Source organism: Maylandia zebra, linkage group LG16 (assembly GCF_041146795.1).
Source record: "Maylandia zebra isolate NMK-2024a linkage group LG16, Mzebra_GT3a, whole genome shotgun sequence".
In the NCBI taxonomy this organism is placed as follows: Eukaryota; Metazoa; Chordata; class Actinopteri; order Cichliformes; family Cichlidae; genus Maylandia; species Maylandia zebra.
The window spans coordinates 36,914,758-36,939,537 of record NC_135182.1 but is presented as its reverse complement, the minus strand read 5'-3'; the positions used below and the strand labels follow the sequence as shown (position 1 = coordinate 36,939,537).

Genomic DNA, 24,780 nt, shown 5'->3' with positions numbered 1-24,780 from the left:
ATTCAGTTTTTCAGCAAAGCGTGTTTGAGTCCAAAAGAAAAGATTCATTCTTATATCTGGAGGATTAAATATATTTCAATAAATATTAACGTCAGCCCGCGACTTTGTTCCAGTTTTGAATTTTGGCCCACTGTGTATTTGAGTTTGGCACCCCTGGTTTAGACTGACTCTAAACTCAATTTTAACCCACACACTAGTTATGTGATAACAAGACTAACTTTTCAGACACAACTGAAATCAATAAAATAAATCTTGAGCACTATATCATAGAAGAAAAGGGTATATCCTGAATTTGATCAAATCACGACAGAAATGACATTCATCAGCAGCAGCATTACTCCTGATGAAGCAAGTGTTATGTACATCGTGGCTGCTTGTGATCTGACACCAGTCTGTAATGTCTGCAGATCCTCCCGATCCTCCAACAAGGTTGAAGATCCAGAGCGTCAGGAAGGGCACAGTAACTCTGACCTGGAAGGCTCCAAAGAACGATGGTGGTTCACCTGTAACCCACTACAGCGTGGATCTCCTCTGCTGGGACAGCAGTGGCACCCAGAAGGAGTCCTGGAGGAGGTAAAACTTCACACATCTGCTCTCTTGGTTTCTGCTGAGACTCGATTTGAGAACATGTGGTATGGACTTACTCTGACTTTCTGACTACAGACCTAAATCTGTTAAATGGTAAATGGTAAATGGCCTGCATTTGTATAGCGCTTTTCTAGTCCCTAAGGACCCCAAAGCGCTTCACACTACATTCAGTCATCCACCCATTCACACACACATTCACACACTGGCGATGGCAAGCTACATTGTAGCCACAGCTGCCCTGGGGCGCACTGACAGAGGCGCCCCAGGTCTGGAAGATTTTTTTTTTCTTTGTAAGCCAATAGAGACTCATCTTTACCTTTTCGAGCTGCTGTTGTGTTGGCTTTGGCTGTAACTCCATGTTGTGCTACATCCAGGTGCAACAGGAGAGATGTGGACACCACCAGCTTTAAAGTGGAGGACCTTACAGAGGGAGATGAGTATGAGTTCAGGGTGATGGCTTACAATGAAGTCGGACCCAGCCGACCTTCATCTACTGCTGGACCAATCATCATCCAGGACCAGAGCTGTAAGAGAAATTTAATAAAATGGGCAGTGGAGCTGCAGAGTTTGATTTTCAGTTCAGTATTGAGTCCGTTCAACAGCTCCTTATATTGTCACTTAAAACCCTACATAACGTGCACCTCTGCACATATGCAGCTACACTGTGTAGTAACAGTACACTTCAGTACTTTAGTCATATTTGTCATTTTATGGGTGCTAACCTGTGAAATGTGATGGATGCAGAGCTGGATGTTCTGTTTGTAAATTATGTCCTTTTTAACCTCAAGTTACAGTGTCCCAACAGCAGTATGTAATGACTATCAGTACCTTTCATAAAATAAACAAAGCACAATATTTTATGGACATTACCTTGAGTATTGCCCATATTTACTTTCGTCAGTGTTAGATTTCCACCTAGAAAGACAAGCTGCCAAAATGCAATTAAAAAGCAAATAACTGTCAAATCCTTTATTTCGTCCTCCAGGTGCTCCATCCATCGAGCTGAATGAGTTCATGGAGGTGGAGCAGGGCTCCGACATTAGCATTGTGGCCCAAATTCGTGGCTGTCCATTCCCTACACTCACCTGGTACAAGGCTCCGCCCCACAAGTCCGACGCGAAGGTGGAGGTTCAGTACGACGAGCATATAAATAAGATTGTTTCGGACGACAGCTGCACACTGCTCATCCAGCAGGGCAAACGTCCCGACACAGGCCTGTACACGCTGGTGGCTTCCAACAGCCTTGGCAAGGCCTCCAAGGAGATGAGGCTCAACGTGCTCGGTACAATCACAAAACACACCGCAAATATATCTAAAATATCTCATGTTTTATTTTAACTTTCATATTAATTATTTATTTTCATGATAGTCGGTGTGGTGGAGTAAATTGCTGGAATTACAGTTATCGTTCACCAGAATAATTTCCACAGCATTATTTGAGTCTTGATTTTGTGTGCCTGCAGGCCGTCCCGGTCCTCCCTCTGCTCCCATTAAGTTTGAGGAGATTGGAGCTGAGAAGATCACGCTTTCCTGGCTGCCGCCGAAGGACGATGGTGGCTCCAAAGTCACGAACTACGTCATCTGGAGGCGGGTGGCCAACAGAAAGACTTGGGTGCCTGTCACCAGTGAGCCGAAAGAGCGGATCTGGACAGTGGAGAACTTGATGAAAGGACATGAGTACGTGTTCCGCATTATGGCACAGAACAAGTATGGAGTCGGAGAGCCATTGGACAGTGAGCCCGAGGTGGCCCGAAATCTCTACAGTGAGTTTAACCATCTGACTCTCAGCAGCAAACAAAGCTATGAAACCATTAATGGGTCGATTTAAAGTCAGTCACGTTTAAGGAAGCTTCATATACAGCATGCAATAATATAATTCTTTTCACATCTTCTGTTGCATTGTTATGCTAAACGACAGCAGGAGGGCTTTGTAATAGAGGATGACACTCAGAAAACATACCAAGCAGTAATCCATCTTTTAGTCATTCTTAACCATCAGCACAATAATAGCTGTGAGATTTTAACAAGTCATGCGAAACTATCAAATCAAATGTTCTTATTTAAAAGTGAAAGTGAGGATCAAAATGTAAAAGATGTACGGGTACGACCTGCATCAGGCCTTCTAATCCTCTAACCTTTGATGCTATGTGTCTGCGCACCTGCAGCTGCACCTGGTCAGGTTGAAAAGCCGACAGTTACCAGCGTAACCGTGGACTCCATGACCGTTAACTGGGAAGAACCTGAGGACGATGGGGGGTCCCCGATCACTGGCTACTGGCTGGAACGCAAGGAGACAACTGGCAAACGCTGGACCCGTGTCACCCGCGACCCGATCCGTCCCATGGGCCTGGGCGAGTCGTTTGTGGTGAGCGGACTCGTTGAGGGATCCCAGTATCTATTCCGAGTCTCTGCCATCAATGCCGCAGGGCCCGGACTTGCCAGCCCTCCCACTGACCCCATCTTTGCCAGAGACCCTATCAGTAAGAATCACACTCTGAAATCACTAGAATTCATACAGGTTTTAAGGACACAATATTAACCACCTCTGTCTCCTCCTGTAGCGCCGCCATCTCCTCCAACCCCAAAGGTTTCTGACTGGACAAAGTCTACAGTGGACCTGGAGTGGATTCCTCCTCTGAAGGATGGAGGCTCCAAGATCATTGGTTATTGGGTGGAGCACAAAGAGGAGGGCACTGAAGCCTGGGTCAAGGTAATACAGTTCTACAAACCAAACATCTGATAACTTCATTGACTGGCACATCTATCATGAGGCCAAACTTAGCAAACAAAAGAAGCCAAATCATTTCATGAGGTCCCAACCCAACATGAATAAACCGCAACTTCTCATGAAGCACAAAGCCTTAGTGTCTTATTAGAATAAACCATTTAAACATTCGTCTGTCTGTTAGATCCACTCCATTTTCATGTCTTTTAGGCCAAGGACACGGAAATCCGTGGCACCCGGTTTGTGATCACTGGTCTGAAGACTGGTGGTAAATACAGGTTCAGAGTGATTGCCTTCAATGCTGCTGGCAATGGTGAGCCAGGAGAAGTCCCAGAGGTTCTCGAAGTGAATGACAGAATTGGTAAGTCGGTCCGCTAATTTAGTCAAAGTTCTCCCAGCAATGACTTAAAAGACCTATATGGAGTCCTTTTGGAATAGACTACTGAGTTTCTTCCTTCCAGTTGCGCCTGAGGTCGACTTGGATGCCTCGGTGAAAGAAAGAATAGTGGTCCACGCTGGCGGCGTGATCCGAATCATTGCCTACGTGTCAGGCCAGCCATCCCCCGATGTCACCTGGAGTAGAGATGGAGCTGCACTGCCTCCTGAGGCTAAAGTGGAGACCACAGCCATCAGCTCATCTCTTGTCATCAAACCTTGCACTAGGAAACACCTTGGTGTGTACACACTGACCGCCAAAAATGCTGGAGGAGAGAAGACAAAGAAGATCACAGTGGAAGTTCTGGGTAACACACTGTTTTCATTAAAATGGAATTGTTGGACATTTAAAACCCACAGAAATTGTAAATATGTATTTATTACGTTTGATTGTGTCCTTCTTAGATGTTCCCGGGCCAGTAGGCATCCCCTTAGTTGCAGAGAACCTGAGCAGTGACTCCTGCAAAATCAACTGGTTCTTCCCTGAGAATGATGGCGGCTCACCTATAAGCAACTTCATTATTGAGAAACGTGAGGCTGAGCGCAAAGCCTGGACGTCGCTGTCCTACACCGCCAGCAGACAGAACGCTGTGGCTCATGACCTCACACCTGGAAAGGCCTACTTCTTCAGAGTAGCTGCAGAGAATGCCATCGGTATTGGACCCTTTCTGGAGACTGCAGCTGAGATTGTCGTCAAGGAACCCATCAGTGAGTTTAATTAAACAAACATAGTGGCCATTGGACACTAGAGGTCTTTTACTGCACTAAAGAAATGAAGAAGGTTATCTGATCCAACCAAGAGTACAAATCTAAATCACTAAGCGAGTTCCTGTCTTCAGATGTGAAGAATGTTTGTATGTTTGTTTTGTAGGTGTTCCTGACCGACCAGAGGAGGTGGAAGTCACCAAGGTCACCAAAGATTTGATCAGCATTGCTTGGAAGGCGCCCAAGTATGACGGTGGCTCAGAGATCACTATGTATATCCTGGAAGCACGCATGATTGGCAAAGACAAATTCACTAGACTGACAAAGGAGCACCTGATGGACAGGAAATACACCTACGATGGCCTCAGGGAGGGTGACACCTATGAGTTTAGGGTCATTGCTGTCAATGAGGTTGGCCCCAGCAAACCGTCTTTCTGCACCAAACCAGTCACCTGCAAGGACGAGCTGGGTAAGCGGTTGTCCATATTAGAACTGCATTATTATTGGCAGCGAACAGGGTTCAGTAAAACATGCCAGTGTCATCAACAAAAAATAAAAATGAAAAACAGTGAAATGATTGATTTCCATGAGGAACATCATGTCAGAAGATCTCTGTGAGAGGCCACTTCTTTGTCATATACAATATAAAGCAACCTGAGCAAACTGTTATAAATAAATATATAAATATAAAAATAATATTGAATTGAAATTTCATTTCTGGATTCACAGATCGTCTTCATCAGGTCACACAGTTTGCTCCAAAAATACAGTCAGAATAAAAGTTTTTTCACGTTACATAATAAAATGTTCTTAGTGGGTCTTTAAATTAGGTAAACACAACCTGAGATGAACAGCAACACAACATGTTGCACCATGTTAACACTAAGCCAACATGGAGAAGCAATGAAAAAAAACCAGTATAGTCTAAGTATAACCATTATTACTGAAAGCAGTGACAATTCAATGGTCAGCATCACTCGTATTAGAAAATATCCATTAGAAAAAATAACAACAAGAAGGAACAACAAATGAAAAAAAAGTACTTTGAATAAAATTACTTTTTTTTATCAGACTCCACATGCCAGTGTGGTTTCTTACTCCCAGTAAGGCAAAATCGAAAACAGAAATGTCGAGATCATCCTAAATGTATTAAATATTAAAAATGATGCTTTCCGTTTTCACAGAGCCGCCCACCATTGAGCTGGATTTCCGCGATAAGATCATCATCCGCGTGGGGGAGAGCTGCCTGCTGCAGGGCCGCTATACTGGTAAACCACCTCCATCCATCACGTGGTATTGTGACGACAAGGAGCTGAAAGTTGACAAACACATCATGTTCAAGAACACGCTAACCACCATGTCGCTGGGCCTGATGAAGGCAGAGCGTGAACACAGCGGCAGATACGTGGTCGTTGTAGAGAACAGTACCGGATCCAGGAAGGGAGTCTGCAACATCACGGTTGTTGGTACGTCAACACAGATCTCAAAGAGACGTAGCAGCTAAATGACTGATTTATTTTACATTTACTGCTTTCAAGCAGACTGAAATACAAGCTTTCTAAATAATGCAGGGAGTGCGTGATCACACAACAGAGAACTCATTTCTCTTTGTCTTTTCTTTCTGCCCTCCAGACCGCCCGACTCCTCCTGTTGGCCCAGTGGTGTTTGAGGAGGTTCACAGGGAATACATGGTGATCTCCTGGAAGCCTCCTTTGGACAGTGGTGGTGTTGATGTCTCTAATTACATAATTGAGAAAAGAGACATCAACAGAGAAACCTGGACCACAGTAACATCTGCCACCACCAAGACCACATGCAAAGTAGGCTGATGTGGCTCTACAAGATGTTCAGAGGTCCTGTTAAAGGTTTGCTGCAGTTGAGAGATGCTTACATGTTGTTGTTTCTTCTCAGATCCCCAAGCTGACAGAGGGCAGGGAGTATATAATGAGAATCTGTGCTGAGAACATGTACGGTATCAGCGACCCTCTGGAATCTGAGGAGATGAAAGCCAAAGATCTCTTCAGTACGTTCATGGAGTGCTATTTTTTTTGCTGTTCCAGTTTGAGGTGTCAAATTACCAGTGAGAAAAAATGTTCTTTTTAACTGGAAGACGTATGAAGAATTTACCAAAAAAAACAGCAAAAGAAAAATGATAAATGATCTGCAAATAACTGGTATGCTCAAAGTTACCAAATGTCGTTCCCTATGTGTCTCTTTGCTCTTGCTGCCTTCCTGCAGGAGTCCCCGAAGCCCCTGAAATGCCAACAGTCAGGGAGGTGTATGGCACCAATGCTCTAGTGCTGTGGAACCGGCCTCGTGATGGTGGAAAGCCCATCACCAACTACATCCTGGAGAAAAAAGAGACCACAGCCAAGAGGTGGTCCAGGGTCACCAGAGACCCACTGTACCCAGCCACTCAGTATCGAGTCCAGGATCTAGTGGAGGGCTGCGAGTATGAATTCAGGGTGATGGCTGAGAATGAGCTCGGACCTGGAGATCCCAGTGTCCCCTCCAAGCCCATACTTGCCAAAGACCCTATTGGTTAGTTTGTCAAAGACATTAAATATTTGTAAAAACAGTACTATACTCAGGTGTTCCTTGTGCATAAAAGGTCCCTGCCATAAAGTTACAAATATTTTAGGTGCCCATCTTTGCTACTAGGATTAAGAAAGCGTTTCAGATTTTTTTTTTTTTTTTTATCACAGTGCGCCCCAGTCCTCCTGTGACCCCCGAGGCCTATGATAAGACCAAGGACTCCGTCAGCCTGAAGTGGAAGATGCCACGCCACGACGGGAGGGGACGAATCTTTGGATACCTTGTGGAGTACCAGACACCTGGTGCCGTAGAGTGGATGCAAGCCAACGAAACCCCAGAGCAGTGCCCTGACCTCCACTATGTGGTGACAGGGCTGGCTGAAGGACACGAGTACAAATTCAGGATCTTCACTGTCAATGCTGCCGGCAAATCAGATCCTGCTTATGTCAAGGACACCATTAAAGTCCATGACAGGCTTGGTAATAGAATCAGTTGCACTTGTTTTTTTTCTGTATTTTAAGTTTTTTGAACAACATATTCTTTAAATACAGAAACATATAGAAATGTGCAAAATAAACAAATTATGTTACAATATTTTCAATTGTATTAAAGATTTATCATTTGAATGCATTTTTGCTTAGCTGCCAGGGCTTTCTGCCTTTTTCCCCCTACATTTACTAAATTCTGTAAACTTTTTTCCATTTGCCTCCACAGAGGAACCAGAGTTGCTGCTGGATGCCAACATGGCACGTGACCACCTGGCCATGCTGGGCACTGACATCACCCTGAGTGCAACCATCAAAGGTGTGCCGACGCCCACAGTCAGCTGGAAGAAGAACCATGCAGACGTTCCTGCTCACATCACCGTCGCTGTTACTGCCACTGGCAGCAAAGTCTTCATCCCGAAGTGCGTCCGTGCAGACTCTGGCAACTACACCATCACTGTTGAGAATGCTGCTGGAAAGAAGACAGCAACCGTTGCTGTGCTTGTGCTGAGTAAATTCACTCTCTGTTAATACGATGAATTATTGAGTTCAGATCATATTTGAGTTTTACTTGACCACAAACTTTTGTTTCCGCTAGACAAGCCTTCTCCTCCCAGGGACTTGGCAATCTCTGATGTGACCAGTGAGTCTGCCTACCTCACGTGGAAGGCTCCAGAGGACAATGGCGGTGCCGTCATCTCTCATTACATCGTGCAGAAGAAGAACGTGGCTGCTGAGCAGTGGGTACCTGTTGCTGCGGCCAATAAGAAACTGAGTCTGATGGCCATGTACCTGATGGAAGGAATCCAGTATTTGTTCAGGGTAGCTGCAGAGAACCAGTTTGGCAGGAGTGATTATGTAGTGACCAAAACACCCATCAAGGCTGTCGATCCTCTCTGTAAGTGAAAGTCATTACTGCGTGACGTGGTCTAATTTGACACACTTTTAAATAGTGATTCTTCAGCTACTTTGGTAAATTGATAGTTGTATGCCATGTCATTATTGTAGGGTCTTTATCTTACAATAAAAAGTGTCTTGAGGCAAATGTTGTTTTTGGCGCTAAATAAATAAAACTAGAATAAAGTGAAACTTTAAAAGTGTAACTGTAAATTTATACATTTGAATCCCATCAATAAAAAGCATTAAAAAGCAATTAATTTCTTATTTCCTGGATACTTTAGATCCTCCTGGCCCACCCAAGAACCTGCACCATACTGATGCAGATAAGACAGAGGTTTGGTTGGCATGGGAGTGGCCTGACCGCACCGGCGGAAGTGAAATTACTGGCTTCATTGTGGAGCACCAAGAAGAGGGTCAGACTGACTGGGTCACCTTCAAGACCGTAAGCAACAATCACACCCATGTCACAGGTCTGGAGGAGGGCAAGACTTACCGCTTCAGGGTCAAAGCTCAGAACGCCATTGGCGTGAGCCGTCCCGACACCAGTGTCCCTGTCACATGTCAGGAGAAAACATGTAAGAAGCATAACTTTGCTGTATTGTAAATGCTCAACATTCTCCTGAAATAATTATAATATTTCTGCTCTGTTACTCTCTTTCAGTGCCACCTACTATTGAAGTTGATGTAAAGCTTATTGAGGGTCTCATTGTCAAAGCTGGCACCACTATTGCTCTTCCAGCCAAGATGGTGGGAATCCCTCTTCCCACTGCCAAATGGATGACTGATGGCAAAGAGATCACATCTGAGGGCCGCTATCACATTCAGTCAGCTGAATCCACAACCACCCTAAGTATCCCTGAGTGCCAGAGAGCAGACACTGGAGAGTATATACTCACTGTGTCAAATCCTGCAGGCAGCAAAACTGTTGCCCTTCATGTGACCGTCCTGGATCTTCCAGGTCCACCCATTGGACCCATTAATATTTTGGAAGTCACCCCTGATTACATGATGATCCAATGGAGAGCCCCAAAGGATGATGGTGGAACACCTATCACTAACTATGTGGTGGAAAAGAAGGATGTGAAAAAACCATGGGAACCTTGGTCTGTGGTTAGCTCCAGTGGCACAGTGACCAGAGCCAAGGTGTCCAGACTAGAGAAAGGCCGTGAGTACATTGTCCGTGTGCGTGCGGAGAACAAGATTGGTATCGGTGCTCCACTTGAGAGTCCTCCAACTATTGCCAAACACATGTTTAACCCTCCCGGCCCACCAGGCCTACCAGAATGTTCTGATATAACAGAGAATGCTGTAACAGTGTCATGGAGCCTGCCTGACTATGATGGAGGAAGTCCTATCAGTGGTTATGTGGTTGAACGCAGAGAAATGACAGGAAAGTGGATCCGTGTCAATAAAACACCTGTTCTCGACCTCAGATATAGAGTCTCTGGCTTATTTGAAGGGAACACTTATGAGTTCAGAGTATTTGCAGAAAACATTGCTGGTATCAGTGAGCCCTCGCTTACCTCTGATCCCATCAAGGCCACCCGAGCCATCACCAAACCTGGCCCCCCTGGTAATCTTAAACTGAAAGACTGGAGTAAGTCCCATGCTGACATCTGTTGGACCAAGCCTACAAGAGATGGAGGTAGTCCCATTCTGGGGTATGTAATTGAGGCTCAGAAGTCAGGAACTGCCCAGTGGGACAGAATCAACAAAGACCTTGTCAAGATGTGTGCCTATAGAGTTCCAGGCCTCATCGAAGGACTAGAGTACAGACTCCGCATCAGAGCCACCAATAAGGTTGGAGACAGTGAACCCAAGGAGCTACCTCAGACTATCTTGGCAAAGGACATCCTGGTACCACCTGAAGTTGTTGTTGATGTGTCATGCCGTGACTCTGTGACAGTCAGAGCAGGTCAGATTATCAGTTTGATCACTAGAGTCAAAGGCAGACCCGATCCAGAGATCACTTGGACCAAGGATGCCAGAGCTTTGGCCAGGGATAAGCGCACACAGATGAACAACAACTACCCACTGTGTGAACTCATCATAAACGATGCAGTCAGATCAGACTATGGTAAATATGCTATTGTGGCTAAGAACAGCAGCGGGCAGGCACAGGCTGCCATTGTTGTCAATGTCCTAGACACACCGGGAGCTTGCCAGAATATAAAAGTGGCTTATGTGACCAAGAAATCCTGCATGGTTTCCTGGGAGAACCCTGAAGACAATGGAGGAACTGAGATCACGCAGTACATTATTGAATGTCGTCAGCCCAGCCAGCGAGGATGGACAGTGGTTTCCAATGACTGCACTAAGCGTCTGATAAAGGCTCCTCTTACAGAAAGTTGTGAATATTTCTTCCGGGTCAGCGCAGAGAACAAGATTGGCACTGGTCCACCCACTGAGACCAAGACACCTGTATTGGCAGTTGATCCCATTGAGAAACCTGGTGATCCCATTGACTTCCATATATCTGAGATAGGCAAGACCTTCTGCTTCTTGAAGTGGAAGAAGCCAGATTATGATGGTGGTAGCCGTAATCTGGGTTATCATATTGAAAAGAAACCAAAGGAGGCTGATGAGTGGGAGAGGCTTCACAAGGGTGCCATCAAGGAGACTTACTTCATGGCCGACAGATGTATCGAAAACCAGATCTACCAGTTCAGAGTTCAGACTAAGAATGAGGGCGGTGAAAGCAACTGGGTTACCACAGCTGAAGTCATGGTTAAGGAACAGTTAGTGATCCCTGAGATCAAGATTAAATTGGATGGAACCCTTATAGTGAAAGCAGGAGGCTCCATTCCTATAGAGGCAACAGTGACGGGCAAACCCCAGCCTGATATCAAATGGACCAGGGATGAAAGCACAGAGGAGATTAAGAAGGGCCCCAGGCTTCAAATCGAAAGTGGTGCAGACTTCTCTAAACTTCTGATTACTGGAGCAAGGCGCACTGACAGTGGCAAATATGCTGTTACTGCCTCCAACAATGCAGGAACATGCTCTGCTCATGCCAAGGTCATTGTACTGGATAGACCTGGCCCCATCAGGGATCTCAAGATATCCGGTATCACTAATGACAGGTGTCATCTGGCCTGGGAAATCCCAGAGGATGATGGTGGCTGTGATATCTACAACTACATAATTGAGAAATGTGAGACCAAGAGGGGAGTCTGGTCTGTTCACTCCAATGCTGTCATCACCAACAAAGCGAAGGTAACTCGTCTTATTGAGGGTAATGAGTATATGTTCAGAGTTAGAGCCGAGAATAAGATGGGCTCTGGACCAGCAGTACAGAGTGAAGCTATTGTTGCTGGAACGCAGTTCAGTGTACCTGGTGCTCCAGAAGCACCAGAGGTCATCAAGATTGCCAAGGAGGAGATGACTGTTCAGTGGTCAGAGCCAGAGAAAGATGGTGGAAAGCCAATCACAGGATATCTGTTGGAGAAGAAAGAGGAGCATGCTGTTAAGTGGTCTCCTGTCAACAAGGATCCAATTCCTGGAACTCGTTTCACAGTTACTGGACTCCTTCCACTTCATGAATACCAATACAGAGTGAAGGCGGTGAATGAAATTGGCATCAGCAACCCAAGCAAGGCTTCACGTGCAATCACTGCTAAGGATGCAGTTGGTATGTTGCTAGTAATAATGTTTACATTCTGCTTAATGTTGATAGTCTAGAAAGTCTCAATGGCTACACAAACCGTTCTTCTCTTATTACAGAGCCACCTGCACCTCCTACTAACTTGAAGGTTGTGGACAGCACCAAATCCACAGTCACCTTGGGATGGACCAAGCCGGTGTCAGATGGTGGAGCTCCCATCATTGGTTATGTTGTGGAGATGAGGGCAAAGGGATCTGTTAAGAAAGGTGAAGATGGCTGGAAGAGGTGCAACGTGGCAGCTCAGCTGATCATATGCGAGTTCACAGTCACAAGTCTGGATGAGAACCTTGTGTATGAATTCAGAGTGTCAGCTCAGAACCAGGTGGGCATGAGCCTGCCATGCAATCTGGAAGGCGCTGTGATTCCCAGGGAGATTCTAGGTGAGGACGTAATTGAATTTAATTATAATTCACGTAAAGTGTAACAGAAAATGTATTTAGACTCGAGGACAGTGAATTTACAATAAAATGTGATCTATGCTTGCTATTAAAAGATAACTCCACTGTTATTCTTCCAACAGAGACACCCGAGATAGACTTGGATGCCAACCTAAAACAGGGATTAACCGTAAGAGCCGGTTGTCCCATCAGATTATGTGCCACCATCAGAGGCAGACCACCTCCAAAGGTGATTTGGAGGAGGATGGGTATTGACAACGTGGTCAGGAAGGGTAAAGTTGACATCATTGACACCATGACCTTCCTGGTCATTCCCAACAGCACACGTGATGAATCTGGAAAATACTGCCTGACTCTGCAGAATCCTGCTGGAGAGAAAGCTGTGTTTGTCAATGTGAAGGTTCTGGGTAAGTCCTGGTCATTAAGAAATTCATGCAGCTACCATACAGTTTATTAAAAATGCTTTTATTTTGGTGAAGTTATAAAATAATCCAAATATCATAACAGACACTCCTGGACCCGTGATGAATCTGGAAGCTACAGACATCAAACAGACATCAGCAATGCTGTCTTGGAGCCCTCCAGAGAACAATGGTGGCAGTGACGTCACACATTATATTGTTGAGAAGCGTGAGATTGACCGCAAAACCTGGGCAACTGTCAAGGCCGAAGTAGCACTCGATAAGATTCCATTCAAAGTCACCAATCTGATGCCAGGAACAGAATACTACTTCAGGGTCACAGCTGTCAATGAGTATGGTTCTGGGGTTCCCAAAGTGACACCCACTTCTTACCTGGCTTCTGATCCTGTCAGTACGTATCATGTCTTAATTACATCAACACAAACAGCCCAGCCACAACTGATAGCTACCCGTTAAACACAGATATGATGTTTCATCAGTCACAGCAAACAATTGAACACAAGTGTTTTACTTTGTTTTTATAGGCAAGCCAGATCCTTGTCAGAAAATTGAAGTCCTAGAAATCACAAAGAACAGTGCTTTGGTCGGGTGGGTGAAGCCTGCAGGGGACGGTGGTGCCAAGATTGATGGTTATGTAATTGAATACATTGAGGTCAAACCTCCTCCAGAGCCACCAGCAGCTGTGGAGGTTTGTTATGTCACAAAACTAATTCTGTTCAAAAAAGCTTCAATAAACTTTGATTTCTTCTAAATGTGAAATTGTTTCATATATAGTATTTACTTTTGCTGGGGTTTTTTACATGAGCATATTCTCTCATATAGTTTTGCTACTCATTAATTATATAATTTACTGCAGGTTCCTGAAGGAGAGGAAGCTCCTCCACCACCTCCACCACCACCAGTTATAGAGGAGGAAGAGAAGCCAGAGCCTGAAAAGGAAGTGTGGAACGCTTATACTACAGTTAAAGGTTTGACAGTCAGCATCAGTGGACTGAAGGAGGGCAAGAGGTACAAGTTCAGAGTGGCTGCCAAAAACATCATGGGTCTCAGCTTGTTCACTGAAACCAGAGACCCTGTTGAGATCAAGGAACAGATGTGTAAGTTGTGTCTAATTAAACACTAGTTTTATTGATAATTTGTCACACTGTGGCCATTTGTGTTGCAATTTGCAATATTTAGAAACACTCAACCATCCTTTCACTTTTTTAACTGCTTGTTAAATTCAGGCTGAGGGGTGAGGCTCACCCTAGGACTGGTTTCTTTCATACATTTATTACTTCATGTTTCTCTAAAAGGTTCCTGAAAGGCTTCAGATGATCCACAGTGCCGCAGGGAGAGTAGTAACTAGGACTAGAGAGACCACATTTTTTTCATTCTGGCTTCTTCTCATTCTCATCCTGTTAAGTTCAGAATCAAACTTAAAATTCTGCTCCTCACCATATCACCCTATTAGAGCACTTGGCTCTCGCTCTGCAGGCCTACTTGTTGTTCCTAGAGTATTTAAAAGTAGAATGGGAGGCAGAGCCTTCAGTTTTCAGGCCCCTCTTCTGTGGAACCAGCTTCCAGTTTGGATTCAGGAGACAGACACTATCTCTACTTTCAAGATTAGGCTTCAAATTTCCTTTTTGCTAAAGCATATAGTTAGGGCTGGACCAGGTGACCCTGAATCCTCCCTTAGTTATGCTGCAATAGACGTAGGCTGCTGGGGATTCTCATGATGCACTGGGTGTTCTTCACTCACTGTGTGTTTCTTATATTTTTACCCTCTTATATTTAATCATTTCATTTAATTTAATCATTAGTCATTTTTAAACTCTGGCTCTGTCTGCTGTCTTGCTTCACTCTGCTGTCTTCTTCCTTCCGTCATCCCAAACAGTCCTGGCTGATGGCTGCCCCTCTGTGAGCCTGGTTCTGTCAATAAGTGCTCAGTCAATCTGATTTTGGGGATTCTTTCTAATATTGTATTTTTACATTATAAAGCACCTTGAGGTGACTGTTGTTGTGATTTTAATCCACATATATGTGTGTGTGTATGTATGTATGTATGTATGTATGTATGTATGTATGTATGTATGTATGTATGTATGTATGTATATATATATATATATATATATATATATTAGTGCTGAATTAGAAGCTGCTTTCTGCATCCCAGAGTAATGTCTTTTCACATCCTGTCCTCCAGTGGAACCAAAGATTGTCATGCCAGAGGCAGCAAGTGCTAGAGCTGGAGCCAAGCTTAGAGTGGAGGCAGTGGTTTCAGGAAAACCGACCCCAACCTGCAAGTGGCTGCGTGGCGAAAAAGCCGTGGTTCCATCTAGCTGCCTGGCTGTGCATCAGTCAGGCAACTTGTGTGTCTTGATCATCAAAGACGTATCAAGGACTGACACTGGAGAGTACAGCCTTGTGGCTGAGAACAGCACTGCAAAGGTGACCCAGACCATGAAGATTGTCATCAGAGGTCAGTGCCCCTAAATAATAATAAATTTTAAAAAAGAATTTGCATATTTGACCTCAGCAACAGAAAGCATGAATGTGATGAAGAACATGATTGGTGTAACTGTAACCGTGTGTATTTCAGATATACCCGGGCCTCCTGAGGGCCCTGTAGAGATCAGCGATATTGACTCTGATGCTTGTTCCTTATCCTGGAATAAACCTCTGGAGGATGGAGGGAGCAACATCACTAACTACGTGGTGGAGAAATGTGATGTGAGTAGAGGCGACTGGGTGACTGCTCTCTCTACATGCCCAAAGACTAATTGCAGGCTGGGAAAGCTTATCCCTGGGAAGGAGTATGTGTTCCGCATCCGTGCTGAGAACCGCTTTGGCGTATCAGACCCCATTCAATCCGACAGGATGGTTGCAAAGTTCCCCTTTGGTAGGTCTACCTAAATATGCCGCTTGGTAGAGATTAAGGTTTATGCCTAGAGTTGGTCAATTATATAATTGAAAACTGGTTTGCAGTACAGAATATAGATTAACTTTGTTTACTGTCACTAGATGTTCCAAGTGAACCCTTTAACTGCCGCATCAACAAGACCAACAAAGACTGTATGTTTGTGGCCTGGGATAAGCCAGAGAGTGACGGAGGCAGTCCCATCACGGGTTACTACATTGAGCGCAAAGAGAGGAACAGTCTGCTGTGGGTGAAGGCCAATGACACTGTTGTTCGAAGCACTGAGTACCCATGTGCTGGCCTCATCGAGGGCCTGGAATACACCTTCAGAGTATCAGCTATTAATCGCGCTGGCCAGGGCAAACCAAGCAAGAAGACTGACTTTTTCACTGCAAGAACACCTGTTGGTAAGTATAACTGGCTTCATATTAGATTAGAATAGGTCATTCATTCTATTTAAACTAATTTATCTGTTATGCACTACAGACACTCCAGGTAAACCTGAAGTCCTGGATGTAACCAAGAACTCAGTCACTCTGGTTTGGACCCGTCCTAAGAATGATGGAGGTAGCAAGATCATTGGTTACTATGTTGAGGCCCTGCGGGTACCAGGAGACACTTGGATACGCTGCAACACAAGTAGCCAGAATGTGCCTAAGGAGGAGTACACAGTTACTGGCCTGGAGAGAGACTTGCAGTACCAGTTCAGAGTTATTGCTAAAACTGCTGTCAACATGAGCAGTCCCTCAGAACCCACAGACCCTGTCCTCGTGTGTGCTGAAAATGGTTAGAAGTTTTGACAATACCATATAGCCTGATAAACTAGTCAGCCTACTATAATAGTCAGGATAACACCATCTTTCTACGACAGTTTTGAGCTAAGTGTTCATTTACCTCCTTTTCATTAAATATAGTTCCTCCAAGGGTGGAGCTCAATGCCAGGATGCAGAAGGGTTTGAAGGTGAAGGCTGGAACTACAATCCTCCTGGAGGCTGATGTGTTCGGTAAGCCCATGCCCAGAGTGACCTGGAAGAGAGGTGACGACAATCTGAAGTCAGGTGAAGGCCAGGTTATTACCCACCAAAGAAATCACTTTCAGCTGGAAATGACAGGTGTCACCAAGGAGCATACAGGAACATACACCATCTTGGCTGAGAATGCCAGTGGCTCCAAGAGTGCTGAGATCCAGGTCATTGTGCTAGGTAAGATCTTTAACTTTCTATGAGAAAAAAATATATATGTTGAAACTAAAGATCCAAGTTGGAGTTAGAATGTTTAATATTACATTTTACATTAACTTCAACATGATTTTCACAAATAGCTGATTGGTTTTTTCAGATGTACCTGGTCCTCCTGCAAATTACAAATGTGTTGAGGTGTTTGCCACTAGCATCAAGTTGTCTTGGGAACCTCCTCTTAAGGATGGTGGTGCCCCAGTCACCAACTATATATTGGACAAGCGTGAAACCAGTAGACCTGAATGGGCTCAGGTTGCAGGTAAAATCAAGGGTGACATCCTTGAGTTCACTGTGGCAAAGTTAATTGAAGGTCATGAATACCAGTTCAGAATCCGCGCTGAGAACACGTGGGGAGTTGGAGACCCTCTTATCACCGGCCCTGTCATCGCCAAGAACCCATTCAGTGAGTCATTACTAGAATTTTGTCTGAGTTCATATATCACAGAAAGGATTTATGGTATTGGAGAATTGTAACAATCAATAATTTAAACTAGGTCTAAACCTGTGAGATAAGGAGACAAGTAGTTACATCAAACCAGCTTAACATCATTACAATATTCTGTTATCATATAGAGCTTCTTTTCATAACATTTCCATGTTGAATGGCATATATAAAATTTCCTTTAAAAAAAATACCATCTAAAGTCGTACCTTTGGTGTCACTTCCAGCTGTCCCTGGCCCCTGTGAAGCCCCAGTGATCACCAATGTCACCAAGGACCGTATGACCGTTAGCTGGAAGGAGCCTGCAGATGATGGAAAGTCCACTATCCTGGGTTACATGTTGGAAAAGAAAGAGACCAAGGAAATGAATTGGACCAAGTTAAATAGCAAGCCACTGACAGAAAGAAGTCTGGAGGTTACAGGCCTCACAGAGGGAGTCGAGTATGAGTTTAGAGTTATTGCTGTCAACGTGGCTGGGCCCAGCAAACCCAGCGAGCCTTCTTCTGGCAATGTTGCACAGAATCCTATTAGTGAGTCGTAACTTCATTAGCTCTGATAACTCTGCATAGATCTTTCTGTGTTACTTGAACTTATATGTACTTAAATGTATATATAACCTAAACTGGGTCAATCTTCTCTTTTTTAGCTCCTCCTGGACCTGTTGTGAATCCCAGTGTGACTGACACCACCCACAGCACCATCAGTCTTGCCTGGACTGCCCCCACCAACAATGGTGGAAGCCCCATTATTGGATACTTGGTGGAGTGCAAGAGGACAGACACCAAAGACTGGATCCGCTGTAATGTCCCAAGGAACCTGCAGGAGACCCACTACGTCATTCAAAACCTCATTCATAAGTCAGAATACCAGTGCCGCATCACTGCTGTCAACAAGATTGGCTTTAGTGAACCAGTTGAAGTCCCTGGGAAACATGTTGCCAAGGACATCGTTGGTATGTATTTTCAGGCTGCATATATTTTAATTCTGACAAACAGTGATTAAATGGTAAATGGCCTGTATTTGTATAGCGCTTTTCTAGTCCCTAAGGACCCCAAAGCGCTTTACACAACCAGTTATCCACCCATTCACACACTGGTGATGGCAGCTACATTGTAGCCACAGCCACCCTGGGGCGCACTGACTGACTGTCGCACTGACAGAGGCGAGGCTGCCGGACACTGGCACCACCGGGCCGTCTGACCACCACCAGTAGGCAACGGGTGAAGTGTCTTGCCCAAGGACACAACGACCGAGACTGTCCAAGCCGGGGCTCGAACCGGCAACCTTCCGATTACAAGGCGAACTCCCAACTCTTTGAGCCCCGATCGCCACGATTAAGTAGTACATCTACAAAATAATTTAAGTACAACATAAAAATAACTGCTCCTGGACAAAGGCAGATTACGCATAGTTGTGAGGATCATGACCAAGACAGATGAAAATAGAACAACCAGGATTTCAGACTTTGTGACTTCACGTTATACAGGGAGTGCAGAATTATTAGGCAAGTTGTATTTCTGAGGAATAATGTTATTATTGAACAACAACCATGTTCTCAATGAACCCAAAAAACTCATTAATATCAAAGCTGAATGTTTTTGGAAGTAGTTTTTAGTTTGTTTTTAGTTTTAGCTATTTTAGGGGGATATCTGTGTGTGCAGGTGACTATTACTGTGCATAATTATTAGGCAACTTAACAAAAAACAAATATATACCCATTTCAATTATTTATTTTTACCAGTGAAACCAATATAACATCTCCACATTCACAAATATACATTTCTGACATTCAAAAACAAAACAAAAACAAATCAGCGACCAATATAGCCACCTTTCTTTGCAAGGACACTCAAAAGCCTGCCATCCATGGATTCTGTCAGTGTTTTGATCTGTTCACCATCAACATTGCGTGCAGCAGCAACCACAGCCTCCCAGACACTGTTCAGAGAGGTGTACTGTTTTCCCTCCTTGTAAATCTCACATTTGATGATGGACCACAGGTTCTCAATGGGGTTCAGATCAGGTGAACAAGGAGGCCATGTCATTAGTTTTTCTTCTTTTATACCCTTTCTTGCAGCCACGCTGTGGAGTACTTGGACGCGTGTGATGGAGCATTGTCCTGCATGGAAATCATGTTTTTCTTGAAGGATGCAGACTTCTTCCTGTACCACTGCTTGAAGAAGGTGTCTTCCAGAAACTGGCAGTAGGACTGGGAGTTGAGCTTGACTCCATCCTCAACCCGAAAAGGCCCAACAAGCTCATCTTTGATGATACCAGCCCAAACCAGTACTCCACCTCCACCTTGCTGGCGTCTGAGTCGGCCTGGAGCTCTCTGCCCTTTACCAATCCAGCCACGGGCCCATCCATCTGGCCCATCAAGACTCACTCTCATTTCATCAGTTCATAAAACCTTAGAAAAACCAGTCTTGAGATGTTTCTTGGCCCAGTCTTGACGTTTCAGCTTGTGTGTCTTGTTCAGTGGTGGTCGTCTTTCAGCCTTTCTTACCTTGGCCATGTCTCTGAGTATTGCACACCTTGTGCTTTTGGGCACTCCAGTGATGTTGCAGCTCTGAAATATGGCCAAACTGGTGGCAAGTGGCATCTTGGCAGCTGCACGCTTGACTTTTCTCAGTTCATGGGCAGTTATTTTGCGCCTTGGTTTTTCCACACGCTTCTTGCGACCCTGTTGACTATTTTGAATGAAACGCTTGATTGTTCGATGATCACGCTTCAGAAGCTTTGCAATTATGAGACTGCTGCATCCCTCTGCAAGATATCTCACTATTTTTGACTTTTCTGAGCCTGTCAAGTCCTTCTTTTGACCCATTTTGCCAAAGGAAAGGACGTTGCCTAATAATTATGCACACCTGATATAGGGTGTTGATGTCATTAGACCACACCCCTTCTCATTACAGAGATGCACATCACCTAATATGCTTAATTGGTAGTAGGCTTTCGAGCCTATACAGCTTGGAGTAAGACAACATGCATGAAGAGGATGATGTGGACAAAATACTCATTTGCCTAATAATTCTGCACTCCCTGTATAAAGCAGACACTTTCCTTAAACATACTCATGAAATCATTCTCTCTCTGTGTTTGTACAGTTGCTCCTGAGGCAGAACTGAGTGCAAAGCTGAAGGATGGCCTGGAGCTACGTGCTGGTGCCACCATGAGACTGCATGCCACCATCAAGGGTCGTCCCACTCCCAAGATAACTTGGGCAAAGATGAACACTAACATTAAAGACCGTCAGGGCATCATCATCAAATCCACCCATGTTGACACCATGGTGATGGTGGAGAAAGTGAACAGATATGATGCTGGCAAATACATTCTGAGCTTGGACAGCTTAGCTGGCATGAAGATGTATACCATCGTTGTCAAAGTTTTTGGTCAGTACAGGAAGTTATTTCACTAAACAAATGCATTAATATTTTGCAGTGACTATAGTCAAGTCAGATTGATATTAGTCACTAATGGTTAGTCTTATTTTCTTGATTAGTTCAATTTTACAAAAAAACAAAAAACAAAAACATTAGTATGAAGTGTTGTTTTATCTTTCCAGACACTCCTGGACCACCAGTTAATCTAATGGTGAAGGACACATGTAAGGATAGTGCCTCCATCTACTGGGATGCTCCTCTGATTGACGGTGGCTTTGAAATTACCCACTACATAGTACAGAAGCGTGACACTGAGAGGAAGGCTTGGTCTACCGTTTCCACCAACTGCAATAAGACATCATTCAAGGTTCCAGACCTAGATGCTGGGCGGTCCTACTGCTTCAGAGTGGCAGCAGTTAACCAGCTGGGTACTGGAGAGTTCTGTGAGACTGATGATTCAGTCAGAGCAACAGGTGGGTTGGATCATAACAGGTTATGTACTTGGATTTTGTTTCTCCAACTGTCATACTAATTACATTTAATTTTACAGAGGAGCCTGGGCCTGTCATGGACTTCAAGACCCTGCTGGTTACCAAGGATTCTTGCACTTTAAGCTGGAAGAAACCCCTCACTGATGGTGGTAGTCGCATCATCTGTTATGTACTTGAGGTTCTCAATGGTGAGGATAAATACAAGGAGCTAATGAGGTCTAAGAATATGCAGTACAGTGCCAAGGACCTGGTGGAGGATAGAGAGTATACCTACAGAGTCAAAGCTGTGAATGACACAGGAGAGAGTGCTCCCAAGGAGCTGAAAGTGGTTGCCAAGGACCAGATCAGTAAGTATCCCCTTTTATGAAACATTCAGACAAATAACTTAATAAGTAAGCACATAAAGTCTTTAAATATGGATATATTAAGTAGTTGCTCCTTTCCTATAAAGTTCTTCCCAGTTGTGACTTGAGGGAGTTGCCCAACATGTGCTACATTGCCAAGGAAGGCAGTACCGTCCGCCTGAAGATCCCAATTATTGGCAAGCCTACACCCAAGGTAACCTGGAAGAAGGGAGATGATGAAGACCTGACAGACACTGGCCGAGTGTGTGCAGAGTCCTCAGCAGTTAACACCACCCTCCTCATCAGGGACTGCCAAAGGACTGATGCTTCCAAATACACCATCACGCTGAGAAACAGTGCTGGAAGCAAAGAGTCCACCATCTTTGTCAGGTAAGGATCATGTAATGGCATTTAAAGGGTATTTTCCTCAAAATGAATTTCACCATATCCATACAACAGTGTCTACACATAAAAAATGTCAAAATTATCCTTTTTCCTTATTAGGGTGGTGGGTAAACCTGGCATTCCTGGAGGACCAGTAAAGTTCAAAGATGTTGCTGCTGATGGTGCCACACTAAAGTGGGGTCCTCCCAAGGATGATGGTGGCTCTGAAATTACCAACTATATCCTGGAAAAGAGGGACTCCATCACAAACATGTGGGTGACTGTGTCCTCTGTTGTGGAGACCAACACCATGAGAGTAACTGGTCTTCATGAGGGCACAGAATACATCTTCAGAGTATGTGCCGAGAACAAGTATGGGGTCGGCGAAGGACTCAAATCTGAGCCGATTGTAGCCAAACATCCATTCAGTAAGTACTGTATACTATTTCAAAGGCTGAATTGTGTTGTTATTCAATATTTATTTGTCTTTTTGGACTGCTAATCACTCTTCATCACTATTTTTGTACAGATGTTCCTGATGCTCCTGCTCCTCCTCAGATTATGAGCATGCGCCATGATTCAGCTTATCTTGCCTGGACTGATCCAAGGAAGACTGGAGGATCTCCTATTACAGGTATGGTCTGCTTTAACATTTCACCAACCTCCTCTCTGGCTCAATTCCACAGCATGTCTTTTGCCCTGTCTTCTTTTCCTAACACAAAACCGGTTGCAGATGGCCGCTCCTCCCTGAGCATGATTCCCCTGAAAGGGGATCGTCTGATTGTCGAGGTTTCTCTGTATAACTGTAGGGTCTTTACGTGCCTTCAGATGACTGTTGTTGTTATTTTGGGTTACATAAATAAAACTGAATTTAATTGAACTATCAACAACTATGTTATTCTGTCCCGATATTCTTGATACAATTTATATGTCAACTTTGGTTTATTTTGCTTTGGTAATATGTGCAGGCTATCATGTTGAGTTCAAGGAGAGAAACAGTATGTTGTGGAAGAGGGCAAGCCCAGCTGCCTTGAAGATGAGAGAACATAAAGTCACTGGGCTGACTGAAGGTCTGGAGTATGAGTTCAGAGTGATGGCAATTAATTTGGCTGGAATTGGTAGACCAAGTGCCCCCACTGATCCACAGGTGGCCCTGAACCCCGTTGGTAAGTAAAAGAAAAAATTACAAACATCTTTACAAAAATGATTTTCAAATATAAAACAATACATTCATTATTGTCATATCTATACCGCTAGATGCACCTGGTAAACCAGATGTGATCAGCATTACAAGGAGCACTGTGACCCTCCAGTGGACTGAACCTCAGTTTGACGGTGGCCACCGACTGACGGGCTACATTATTGAGAAAAGAGACCTGCCTTCTAAAATCTGGGTAAAGGCAAACAATGTGAATGTTGTGGAACCTGCATTCACTGTCACTAAATTGCAAGAGGGCTGCAAATACGAGTTCAGAATTCGGGCAAAGAATGCTGCGGGCGCTCTCAGTCCACCCTCTGAGCAGACAGATACCATTATCTGCACAGATGAATATGGTAAGATGAGATATAAATCTATATTAAAACCATTCTGAATGTTTTCAGGCAGCATGATAAAAATAAAAATTTCCATTTGTCCTCCATCAGCTGCGCCAACCATTATAATTGATGCTCAGGTGATGGAAGGCTTGACTGTCCGAGCTGGCGATACTATCGTCATCACTGCCACAAGCATTTTAGGGAAACCTGCACCAACCTCCTGCTGGTCAAAGGGAGGAAAGTACTTTAAACCCTCAGATCTTGTTCAAATTGAGACCACTGCCACATCCTCCACTTTGTCGGTCAAATATGCTAGCAGGAAGGACTCTGGAGACTACATAATCACTGCCAGTAATCCCTTTGGTGTAAAGGAGGAAACTGTGAAGGTCAAAGTTCTGGATGTTCCTGGTGCTCCTGGACCCATTGAGTGCAGTGGTGTATCCTCAGAAAAAGTGACTCTTACATGGACAGCTCCTACTGAAGACGGAGGCTCTCCTATCAAGTATTACACCCTGGAGAAGAGGGAGACCAGCCGTTTGCTCTGGACTATCCTAGAAGATAACATTATTGATTGTCACTATGTGGCCAACAAACTCATCCAGGGCAATGAATACTTCTTCAGAGTCTCTGCTGTTAACCAGTATGGTGCCAGTGAGCCATCACACTCTGAGGCAGTTAAAATGGTAGATAGATTTGGTATGTATCATTTATTTTTGTTCTACAGTATATCTGGAAGAAGAATGCTAAATATTTGGATTCATCAATATATTTCTTTTATGGATCCACATAGGTCCACCTGGTCCACCTTCCAAACCAGAGGTTGAAAAAGTCGATGGACATTCAGCCACTGTGACCTGGAGAAGACCAACTGAAGATGGAGGAAGCGACATCATAGGTTATTGTGTTGAAAAGAAAGAGAAAAAAGGCATGAGATGGGTCAGAGCATCCAAGAAATCCATCACTGAACTCAGCTTTGAAGTCACAGGTCTCACTGAGGATGTGGAGTACGAGTTTCGTGTTCTTGCTGAGAACAGAGCTGGGTTTGGTGAGCCAAGTGAACCATCGATGGTTGTCAGGACAATAGTTGTTGCCTGTAAGTAAATAGATGTGAAAAGCAAAAGGCTACCAGACTCTGACATAATATTTCAACAATATAACAACAGCTTTGGGATTTTTTTGTGTAAAATTCTAGATTTATTTTAT

The 24,780-nt window shown here is 44.3% G+C and overlaps 1 protein-coding gene across 6 annotated transcripts in view; it reads left to right on the top strand.

Moving 5' to 3' along the window:
- The window catches only part of ttn.1 (titin, tandem duplicate 1), a 175,520-nt gene that overhangs the window by 105,121 nt on the left and 45,619 nt on the right, over positions 1–24,780 (top strand). For all 6 annotated transcript variants that reach the window (XM_076874611.1, XM_076874610.1, XM_076874609.1 and 3 more), the window contains 42 exons: positions 408–573; positions 963–1,114; positions 1,574–1,870; positions 2,052–2,351; positions 2,754–3,068; positions 3,150–3,298; positions 3,524–3,674; positions 3,775–4,056; positions 4,154–4,456; positions 4,620–4,922; positions 5,638–5,919; positions 6,086–6,273; positions 6,365–6,476; positions 6,692–6,994; positions 7,159–7,467; positions 7,703–7,984; positions 8,072–8,371; positions 8,655–8,948; positions 9,035–12,004; positions 12,097–12,417; positions 12,558–12,842; positions 12,943–13,248; positions 13,382–13,545; positions 13,714–13,954; positions 15,043–15,318; positions 15,439–15,738; positions 15,861–16,163; positions 16,243–16,542; positions 16,671–16,958; positions 17,095–17,397; positions 17,664–17,966; positions 18,083–18,388; positions 20,544–20,831; positions 21,005–21,295; positions 21,373–21,660; positions 21,765–22,047; positions 22,162–22,469; positions 22,571–22,675; positions 23,010–23,207; positions 23,299–23,595; positions 23,686–24,273; positions 24,368–24,670. In XM_076874611.1, the coding sequence (XP_076730726.1) occupies positions 408–573; positions 963–1,114; positions 1,574–1,870; positions 2,052–2,351; positions 2,754–3,068; positions 3,150–3,298; positions 3,524–3,674; positions 3,775–4,056; positions 4,154–4,456; positions 4,620–4,922; positions 5,638–5,919; positions 6,086–6,273; positions 6,365–6,476; positions 6,692–6,994; positions 7,159–7,467; positions 7,703–7,984; positions 8,072–8,371; positions 8,655–8,948; positions 9,035–12,004; positions 12,097–12,417; positions 12,558–12,842; positions 12,943–13,248; positions 13,382–13,545; positions 13,714–13,954; positions 15,043–15,318; positions 15,439–15,738; positions 15,861–16,163; positions 16,243–16,542; positions 16,671–16,958; positions 17,095–17,397; positions 17,664–17,966; positions 18,083–18,388; positions 20,544–20,831; positions 21,005–21,295; positions 21,373–21,660; positions 21,765–22,047; positions 22,162–22,469; positions 22,571–22,675; positions 23,010–23,207; positions 23,299–23,595; positions 23,686–24,273; positions 24,368–24,670 (14,103 nt within the window). The remainder of the gene's footprint in view (positions 1–407; positions 574–962; positions 1,115–1,573; positions 1,871–2,051; positions 2,352–2,753; positions 3,069–3,149; positions 3,299–3,523; positions 3,675–3,774; positions 4,057–4,153; positions 4,457–4,619; positions 4,923–5,637; positions 5,920–6,085; positions 6,274–6,364; positions 6,477–6,691; positions 6,995–7,158; positions 7,468–7,702; positions 7,985–8,071; positions 8,372–8,654; positions 8,949–9,034; positions 12,005–12,096; positions 12,418–12,557; positions 12,843–12,942; positions 13,249–13,381; positions 13,546–13,713; positions 13,955–15,042; positions 15,319–15,438; positions 15,739–15,860; positions 16,164–16,242; positions 16,543–16,670; positions 16,959–17,094; positions 17,398–17,663; positions 17,967–18,082; positions 18,389–20,543; positions 20,832–21,004; positions 21,296–21,372; positions 21,661–21,764; positions 22,048–22,161; positions 22,470–22,570; positions 22,676–23,009; positions 23,208–23,298; positions 23,596–23,685; positions 24,274–24,367; positions 24,671–24,780) is intronic.